The 10478-nt window shown below is 43.1% G+C and overlaps 1 protein-coding gene and 1 long non-coding RNA gene across 2 annotated transcripts; one reads left to right on the forward strand and one right to left on the reverse strand.

The window, feature by feature from the left end:
- Positions 1-1928: 1928 nt before the first annotated feature.
- LOC136546893 (uncharacterized) lies at positions 1929-7380 on the reverse strand. Its single transcript, XR_010781448.1, has 3 exons — positions 7215-7380; positions 2262-2314; positions 1929-2100 (listed from the first exon to the last, which is right to left on the reverse strand). It is a non-coding gene; the product is annotated as an uncharacterized lncRNA (long non-coding RNA).
- Positions 2584-6377, forward strand: LOC136546892 (cysteine-rich receptor-like protein kinase 19). The gene is made up of 7 exons (XM_066538846.1): positions 2584-3656; positions 4019-4120; positions 4216-4397; positions 4713-4926; positions 5031-5268; positions 5514-5667; positions 5769-6377. The coding sequence occupies exons 1-7, from the start codon at positions 2870-2872 to the stop codon at positions 6042-6044; spliced, it is 1953 nt and encodes a 650-aa protein (XP_066394943.1). The 5' UTR covers positions 2584-2869; the 3' UTR covers positions 6045-6377.
- Positions 7381-10478: the final 3098 nt, after the last annotated feature.

Genomic DNA, 10478 nt, shown 5'->3' on the forward strand with positions numbered 1-10478 from the left:
TATTGCTCGGAGCGTCGGGCACTGCTCGGCTTGGGCACCGGGAAGGTGTGAGGAGAGGTCGGCGGCGATGGAGTCGAAGGCGACGTCGGGCGCGGGTGCGAAGGGAAGGGCGTTGAAGTCGGTGGACTCGAGGTCGCGCTCCTCCAGGGTGTGGGCGAGCTGCTCGAACAGCCCACCCCAGTTGTCGGCGACGATGAGCGCCTCGCAATGCTGCTCGTCGGAGTCGTCGCCTCCGTCGAAGAGGCCGCCCCAGTTGTCGGCGACTACGTCAGCTCCAACGGGAGCGGACTGGGTCAGAACAAAGTCACCCCAGGAGGACTCCTGCACGGCGTCCTTGGTGAGTCCCCACTTCGCATCGAACTTGAAGAGCTTGTGGAGTTCGTCGATGATGAGTTGGGTGGAAGGAGAGATGTCGGAAAGGGGATTTGTGGTGCTAGGATCCGAGAATCGACGGTTCTGATACCACTTGTTAGCAACCCCAAGGGATTGACACTTAGATAATCAGATTCAGACGAACCCGGATACAGGACCTCGAGGGAAGGGAGGTCGGATCAGAGAAGATGAGGTAGAAACTGGGTACAGAGGAGATAGACTTGGGGAGGAAGATAAACAGTAAACTAAGAAGTAGTATTCTGATATTTGGTAAATGATTCGATGCCATCCCCCCTACTGCTCCTGTGCTCTTGTAATTGTAGAAGACGTCCAGCGGTCCAGGCGATTGCTTGCCTAGGCCAAGGCCCAGGGCCCATATGATGGCCCAATCCATGAGTGATCCCTGACACATATGCAGATTTGGCATTTGTTGATCTCTTTAACATCTAATGCGACCTGGTTAATTTAAACAATCTGGTACTTATTAAACCTAAAAGATAGGAAAGGCTTTCATCCAACGCATCTTCGCGGGCGCGGCTGTCCGACACTTGATCGGGTCAATCTTGGTTTCCTCCATCCCGTGGAATACGGAAATAGAAATAGAAATAGAAATAGAAATAGAAATAGAAATAGAAATATAATATGGAAACAGGGGAAAAAAACGCCATCGATCTCCACTAGAATATGGAAAAAGAAAAAAACGAAATGTCACCCGATGATACCAAGTCTCGACATCCTTGCTCATGCGTCCACATCGGATACGAATCATCCTCTACTCAGAGTTTACGCGTCTATGTCCTGTCCGGTTCCGATACGAGGAACGGATCCAAGTGTCCGCGTCCGATATGATTTTAATTATTTTCTGCAAATCAATCACCAAGGTGTCAACAAAAAATCCGTGCTCTTGGTGCAACGCACGGGCATTTATCTAGTTTACAATAATAATATTTATAATTTATATAGATTCGCAACACAAAATTAAATTAATCAAAAAAAGTAATCATGACAAAATTTCTATTCAAGTTAATACAATTTTATATAGATACTACTATTAGTTGGATTGAAGTTATAATAGTTCGGCAAGCAAGCCGGGGGTCTTCCGTTGCAAGTAGCAGCGCGCGTCGAAACGCTTGAACAATTAAAAAACGACCAACACTTCTGACTGTATGTATGACGATGCTCGGTAATACAGTACTGTAACAACTTCCGCGCAGTCGCTTCCAACGGGATGTAAACGGCAAAAACCAGTGCAAGACGCGCCAACCCACCCAAGTGGGATCGACAAGACTGCTTGCCAGGTTCATGCACCTGTTGCTTGATGCATGATGCGGACTGCTTGCTGCTGCTAGGTAGCGTTTAGTTCCTCTCATTTTGCAAAATTTTTCAAGATTCCCTATCACATCAAATCTTTAGATACATGCATAAAGCATTAAATATAAATAAAAAATAAAACTAATTACACAGTTTAGACAAAATTTACGAGGCGAATCTTTTAAGCCTAATTAAACTATGATTGGATATTAATTACCAAATAACAACGAAAGTGCTACAGTACAATTTTCCAAAAAATTTCGACACCCTAGTTTGTTGCTCGTTGGCCAAGGCCGGGGACGACTGACTGAACACTGAAGAAAATAATCACGCGTGATTGACTGACTGACTGGTGGCGGCTGGAACAGTTCAGGTAAGAGACATCGCCATCAGTTTCAGAGCTTCCAACTGAACACTCTGCATGCGGTGAAAAATGAAAATACGTGACCTTGACCGTCAAAAAAAAACGTGACCTGTTCATAGGGATCTTTCAGCGTAGGTTCCAGTCTTCCAGAAAATAAGCCACTATTCGGAGCTGCCTGTACTATGGGAGCTGCAAGCTAATAATATTGACATACCTTTCCAGGAAAACAAACGACAGCGTGACCGGCAGATATTTCCAGGTCTTAATCTGAAAATGCACAACATATTTCTCAGGTATTTCCAACTGCTTATTCAAAAATAATAATAAATAATAAATAAAACAATTGTGGAGTAGTACCATGTATTGCATCAGTTTATCCAAATAAGTCCTCAAGAAAAGTTTACCAAAACAAATATATCAGCATGTACATCATAAGGCCTCTCAATGGAATTCATGTAAGAAAATGTTTAAATCCAATAGCCAATTGGGTCATTTTGAAATTAAACACGCTCTCGAGAATTGCTACCTTCCTTGCCTCCCATATCACACTGCCAGTCGACATCAGGTCAATTTGTTATTTCTAACAGCATTCAAGCATGTGACGTGAGCAAGGACTAGGAAGTTCCCTCACAAGAATCTTACAAGCCTGTCGACTGTGTTTCTTTTTTCTTCCTGCTGAAAGTAACTTCCTTCTTGCAAAAAAAAAAAAAAGAAAGAAAGAAAGAAAAAAAAGACAATGCATACATTATTTAAGACGCATTCATATGTACTCCATGTGTCCAAAGCCACAAGTCCCATACTCAAACACAAATACCACGCACGATGCTACTTGTTTCCCTCCTACTTCTTTCTTCCCCAAAGCTGTTAGCTGAAGGTCCCTTCTGCAGCAATGCTAACACCGCATGCATGCCAAGCAGTACCTACATGTCCAGCCTCAAATCCCTTGCTGAAGACCTGATTGGCAACATCACAAGCTCAAACTCACACTCAGCTCATGGCGCAGCCGGAAAAGGTGCTGGCAGGGTCTATGGAGCGGTTCTATGCAGAGGAGACACAACCCCAGGCCACGATTGTGCACAGCGCCTTGAGGCCCTTTATGCAGCCATCAGCAACAGCAGTAGCTCTTGCTCCTCCCAGAAGAACATAAACCTTTTTGACGACAGAAACCGGACCCAGCTAATATTCTCTGATCAGGACTTCAACTCCAGCTCCAGCAACCCTCAGGAATGCGTAGTGAGCGCTAATCTGAACCCTCCGCCAGTTAGTGATGGTGATGACTCAAAGTTCGATGTGCCTGTTTCCAAACTGATGAACCAGCTTGCTGATGACATGGTGAGTAAATCAGTCAGCAGGTACGAGACAGGCCAGGGCTGGCTCCGTCAAACAAATCAGACAGTATATGGCCTTGTGCAGTGCACAGATGATATTGCATGGGAGGATTGCCGAGGTTGCCTGAAGGGCATTATAAACAACAGGAAGCAGATGGTTGGTAGTGGCCAGATGGGAGGTGCAATCCTAGGGATGTACTGCAGCTTGTGGTACCAGACTGAAGTTAAGTTCTTTGCTGGTAACCCGACGTTGTCAGTAGATATGCCCGTAGACCCCCCACGTAAGTACATCTTCAATCCTGAGTTGGTTGACTTGTTTCAAGTTTTCATCTTCATCTCCTCTAACCATCTGATTGAAACTAAACTCAGGTGAACGCAAAATTAGATTTCCCCCCACCAAAAAGACAAAGTGCCTCTTTTTTTTAGAAGGGTCAAAATTGGGGTGCACATACTACATTACAACATTGTGTTAAATCTACCAAAATGATTTTGAAAGCATAGAAAATGTTTGCCTGCTTCCATTAAAATTTACTTGCTAGGTATCAATCTACCATGTGACCCTCTTATTAAGATTTCTCGAAATCCAGCATTGACTACTGACTAGAATTTTCATTGGTTATAACTCATATACATGGATGTGCAGCAAACAAATTTTGGATCTGGCTCACTATTGGATCATTCTCCATCGTGGTTTCTGTTTCTTGGTTGCTTGTTCATATATGGATCAGAACAGAGAGAAAAAGAGGTAAAGTATTAGTCTCATGTCACTAACCTTGTTTCTGCTTTGATTTTAATGGTAAATAATGAGTACCAACAAAATAACTTCACAATGGCTTCCAGAACGAGCAAGATATGAACTGCAATTGCTGTCAATGGCAATACAAAATGTTATAAATCTTTGGAGGATTGAAGAAGGAAACTCAGGATTTTCACTGTACGATTTCTCTCAGATAAAAAAAGCCACCGGCAACTTCTCAAGTGAAAACAAACTTGGACAGGGTGGCTTTGGACCTGTTTATAAGGTAAATGTGCTAGCATATTAGCATTCAAATTCAACTATTTTTGTTATTGTATATTTGGTAAATATTGTTTGCTTCTTAATAATAACTTCATGTTGTATTTTATAAATAACCTTTCCATTTCTGAGAAACAACCATGCCCATATATTTCACAAGAAAAATAAAATTTAATATCTTCTACTAAACGTGTGCTTTTTTCTGAATCTCTCTTTCAAAAAAGGGAAAAAAAGAGGAAATGATGCATGCTTGTTGTAGCACCAGCTATAAAGTGATGAATAAAAAGCGTACTACTCTTTTTGTAATGTTTACTAATTTCAGGGCCTATTGCCTGGTGGTGTTGAAGTAGCAGTCAAAAGGCTTGCAGCATGTTCTGTACAAGGTTTACTAGAGTTCAAAAATGAAATTCAGCTGATAGCAAAGCTTCAACACAAAAATCTCGTTAGGTTGCTTGGCTGTTGTATCGAAGGAGATCAAGAAAAGATACTCGTCTATGAATATATGCAAAACAAAAGCTTGGACTTATTCATATTTGGCAAGCCATCCAAAAGATTTCATCTTTTCAAATATTCTGTAACTTGTGAGTTTTTTAATTTTTTTGAAATCTAGATATTCAATAATTTTGTTCCTATTTTGCAGATCCAAAGAAAAGAGTACAGTTAAACTGGTACATGCGTCTACATATAATTGATGGGATAGCACAGGGGATCTTGTACCTTCACAAGCATTCACGGTTATGTATTGTTCATAGGGATTTGAAAGCAAGTAACATTCTCTTGGATAGGGACATGACTCCAAAAATTTCTGATTTTGGAATTGCTAGAATATTCAGCTCAAATATGATAGAATCAAATACCACCAGAATAGTCGGCACACAGTAAGTATAAAAGGCATGTGGATTTTAAGTTTATATCTAAAAATAGCAATTCTACACTTTTCTAATGAGAATAATGCAAACTTTATAGCAGTCCCATTACACAGACTAATCTCCATAATTAAATGCATTACCAAATTTGGTCTTTTCTTTCAGAAAGCATAGACAAAGTTAATTTTAATTTATATACTTCTTGTGGGTCTATAGATGGTAATATTATATATAACCATTTCTCTTGTTCCAAACAGTGGCTACATATCTCCAGAGTATGCCTTTGATGGGATTTGCTCAATCAAATCAGATGTGTTTAGCTTTGGCGTCTTGGTCTTGGAAATAATAAGTGGAAAGAGGACTACTGGTTTCTACCAATATGATGGAAAATTGTACAATCTCATTTCTTATGTAAGTGTTAATTATTTTTAGATTTGATGTCAACTTGCTTGTACAATGTTATAGCCTTAGGAGTATCATTTGCTTGACAACAGAACACTGATTTCTAACAGGCTTGGAAACTCTGGAGAGCAGGAGACTGGTACCAGCTGGTCTGCTGTCCTATAGGAAATGATCATGAAGTGATAGAAAGGTGCATTAAGGTGGCACTGTTATGTGTCCAAGAGAGTGCAGAGGACAGACCTACTATGGACCATGTGGTTACCATGCTAAATGGTGACAATGTGAGTTTGCCTAAGCCAAGGCAACCAGGTTATTTCTTTGTACGTTCTAACGAGTCAGAAGCCCAATCAAGCAACTTCAATATAAGTATTACATTAGAAAGGTAGACTGTCAATCCATGAAATTGTGAACCATGTTTCTGACTTCCTATGACACAAGGAAGTAGGAATGGTCCAAGCCTAACAAGTGGTTTGTCTATATGTACGATAATGACATTGTCATTGTTTAGCCAAACATTGTTTCCAGTTTTCTACTTGAAAGTACAAATCAGTGTTATATAACTCTAACCTTCTTTGTTAATATATATAATGTTTGCTGTAGTCACAGTAACATGCTAAAATGGCTTTCTGGGAGTAAGGAGTACTGATTGTAACATGACAACACAAATAAGCTTCAAGTGCTTTAACTCTTTGCTGCTCCTCTTCAAACATTCTGTAAGAGTAAGACAGTAAAGTGTGCAAAGTTGTCCTAATCAGTTGTGCACACTGGCGGAGCCTCTCAGAGGCCAAACTGGGTGCTGGCCCCCCCCTTTCTACTCTCATTCCCTTGATTTGTTCACTAAGCTAGGTTATATTATATGGAGAAACTACTAGTATTCTTTATACAAAACTCAAAAGTAGATTGTTTTGTAGATATATATTGCACAAATACAAAGCATTTGCATAACAACTTTCAAAAAAAAATATTCATTGGTTTTCCTTAACAATTTAACCCCCCCTTAATTAATCCCCACGCTCCGCCACTGGTTGTGCATGAATCAGAGCATCAGGCACGTCTGTATTTACAAAATCCTAGTACTGACAAAAGTTGCAGGTGCTATATCAGTACCAAATTTCAAATTGGGATAACTAAAGGCTTACATATACAAGTATGAAAAACTTGAGTCTCTCCACTCAGCACTGGCGTGTAGCAGGAGAACCAATGAACCATAATAACAGAGCCATCATGCGAACACCACTTGCGTGGTTTCGATTTTGTTAAATATTTTTTCCAAGGAATTGTTCTATTAAATCTTGATAATGCAAAAGTACATGACCATCAATTTATGCCTGGCAAACACTCCACTAAAACGTACCACGATCTATATTTCGAAGTCGATTTCGACTTCATCCTAAATCCAATCAAAATGTCGAAATAAACCCCTACCCTGCAGAGTAGAATTAAGATTGCATTCTAGAGATAGAGCAAATCAGCATCTTCGCAAGCTGTGAAAAGTGGACCTGAAAATTAGGTTTGTGGGGGTGGGGAGCGTGGTGAAGTAACAAGAGGACATTAACCTGCGAGGCCGGCGGAGAGCCAGGGAGATGCGCGCAACCAGACACTGAGGACTGAGCCAGTGGCTACCGTACTTGTCCGTGCGGCCACGCCATTGGGTAGCTTCCTTCGCCCCGTTCGCCGGCGGGCAGCCCGATTTTTTTTAGCCCTTTTTCCTAAAAGTTTTTCACAAATATGCCCCTAAAGGTAACCTTTCAAAAAATAAACCCTCACCTCGACGTTGTCGTTATTGGCGTCCATCTTACACGTTTCGACGCCGGAGTCTTTGATGCCTAGCTCTCGTGGCCACGGCGGTGTGGGGGGGGCTGACTTGGCAGCCAGCACAGCGCCATAAATCTTGGCGTCTAGCTTGGCGCCGTAGATCTTGGAGCCAGGCTAGGCGCCAAGGCCATTGGTGCATGCCGGCTGACTAATGGCCCCCCAGTCTCTGTCATTTCATTCCTTCTCCCTCCACTCGGCCCGACTCCCTCTCCCTCAGTCCGTCGTCGTCGCCGCCGCCGCGCCTCCCGCGCACCACCGAGCCGCCTCTCCTCAGCCACCCGCGTCCCCAGCGTCGGCGACCCTGCCCCGCCCGCGACCGCCCCCACCCCCTGCTGTGCTGACCGGCCCACGACTGTGCCCCCCTGCTGCGCCCGCGACCGCGCCGTCCCACTCCCCTGCTGCGCTGCCGTCCACAGGGACGGCTGCGACCGGCCGCCTCCTGCTACGCCGGCCAGCAAAGGGGCAGCGGGGGCCCCGCCCGCCTTGCCGCCGTGGTGGCCGGCCAGGAGGGCGCCTTGGCGCACCAGGGGCGCACGACAGTTAGTTAGATAGTTATATATTTAGTTACATAGTTAGTTAAATAGTTATTTGACATAGTTAGTAGTACTTAGTAGTGAATTGATAGTATCTATTTAGTTAGTTATGACGTACTAGAGACCTTGTACTTAGTATGTTTCATTTATATTGGACTAAAGGAAATATGTTTCGTTATGTGTATGAACTAGATGGACAATCTAGTGAGCATATATTACGGAGGCACCGTGGAAATAGATCGCTATGGATATGTTGAGTTTGTTGAGATGCAAAGCGTGCCTGTGTTATTTAATAAGAAACCTTCATTTAGTGAGTTGGTTGCAAGGGCTCGGGAGGAGCTACATTGCCATGGAGATGATGGCATCATAGTTGAGGGTGTACTTCACCAAGGTTCCCCTCCTAATATCCTAAGGAAGATGATCCCAATTAGGTGTGCCGATCAGTGTGAGAACTATGTGAGATCGGCTATGAAGAGCCAGTTCTAAAGTTTGGATGTGGTTGTGCATCGGGTGGTACTTGATCGCATCCCTCATGGGGTTTCCCCAGAATGGATCAGCAGGCACACTTTGACCCTCCCGTCCCAGAACCTGATATGGATGTGGATGTTGCACCTACAGTTCTGATGCTCAATCTGCCCCCAATGAGGTAGTTGGAGATGCTTGTCGGACTCATGATGTTGTGGTAGATCCTCCTCATGAGATCCCTTTGACACAGAATCATCCGAGTAAGTATCTTATCAGCATCGTTATTGGGAGCTTACCCCCTTCCTTACATTCATTTTTCTCATTCTTTCCTCGTATTTCTACTTATGTTGTAGGAGACATTCCTGACAATATGGATGTGCCCCCTGTTGTTGCGCAAGTGCACTATGGAGACAGATTCCGTGGCTCCAATAGTGTTGAAATTATGAATGATTCGGAGCCATATGAGATGGCAAGAGCTCTTGATTCTGATGATAATCGTCCCACTGGAGAGCTAGCGGAGAGTGACGTTGAGATGCTGAGACGTATCTTTCCTAGCCACCGTGATCTAGTAGTTCACGAGTTTAGCGATCTTGCTCATTCTGATCAGGCGTGTATAGAAGGACATGATGATGAGCTGCTAGAAGCTTCTGAGGCCGGCTCTAACATGGTAATTGAGAAGGGTAGGGTATTCAAGGACCTTCCTGCATTGGAGAGGTAGTTGCAGGCGTTTACAGTGATACAAAAGAAACCTTACAAGGTATTACAATCATATGTGCAGCGTCGTTACACAGTTGTGTGCGACAAGGAACACTGCCCATGGAGGGTTTGTGCAAGGAAGCAAAAGGTCATCGGAAAGTGAAAGATCATAAAAGTTGTCGGGCCACACAATTGTGCTGACCATGTGCTCAGACTGAAGCATTGACAGTTGACATCTATCCTCATTGCCAAGCGGTTGAAATGGGTTAGTATAGCATCTAACATCTTATTTTGACATGTTGCAGGTGTCGTGGGAGCTATACAATGGAGAGAGGGCACTTCCTTTTTGGTTGAGCAACATGTGTGGGTGTGACTACGACTTCTACAGGATGAGGTGCCCTCTAATATGCTTCTATGCTATCGAGTTCCACCTGCCACAGAGTTGCACGCCAATTTAGAGTGAGACAACTTTATCCAACGACTCCGTTCTCGACTAGCGTTGACTTACACAAGTAAGTGTTCTGCTATTTTAATTGTCCCGTTATAATCCATTTGCATTAGTTCCTATATAAGATGAAGTAATGATGACGTACGTGCACTTTTAATATGGTCACATGTATATGGATTGAGATGAATGTCCGTGTATGGAATGCATATATTCGTGTCATATTTTTGTTTGGTTTGCATAAAAAAAAATAAAGGAAACTCTGCCAAAATTTTCTGCACAAATTTGCATTACTTCATATAAAAACTTCACTACCGATGGCGTACGTGACGTGCAGGTTGGATCGTCAGAAGAACAGGAAGATTTTTAATTGGGAGAAGCACCACCACTACTACATTGAACAGTGGGAGCTGTTGGACGCCAACGTGGACGAGAACGACGAGCCACACACGAACTGTGAGTACAGGCGCTACCAAGCTTGGTACCAAGGCGCGACACATTGCAAGTCGAGGCTACAATGGATAGAAGATGACTACGCCGACATCGAGTCCTTCGACGATGAAGACACGGCGTACAACCAAACTACTCGTGTAGGAAGGCAGGTGGAGGTAGGACCAATCTTGGACAGAGTGGTAAGGCAATTGCCTTATTTTTCTATGTTGAGTTGCATATCAATACAATCTTACTGAGAACTTTGTTTTAGGGCAACACCCTCAAATGCTCAGTTGAAGACATTGAGCGCTTTCGTCCGAGAGTCAGGGACGACGACGCGCGTAGCTTCCTAGACGTAAGATTCTAAAAATTCTTTCAAGTATAATATTAATATGTTAAATTTTTTTAGTTAACATGATTTTGTACAACAGAGA

This window comes from Miscanthus floridulus, chromosome 3 (genome assembly GCF_019320115.1).
Source record: "Miscanthus floridulus cultivar M001 chromosome 3, ASM1932011v1, whole genome shotgun sequence".
NCBI classification, from domain to species: domain Eukaryota; kingdom Viridiplantae; phylum Streptophyta; class Magnoliopsida; order Poales; family Poaceae; genus Miscanthus; species Miscanthus floridulus.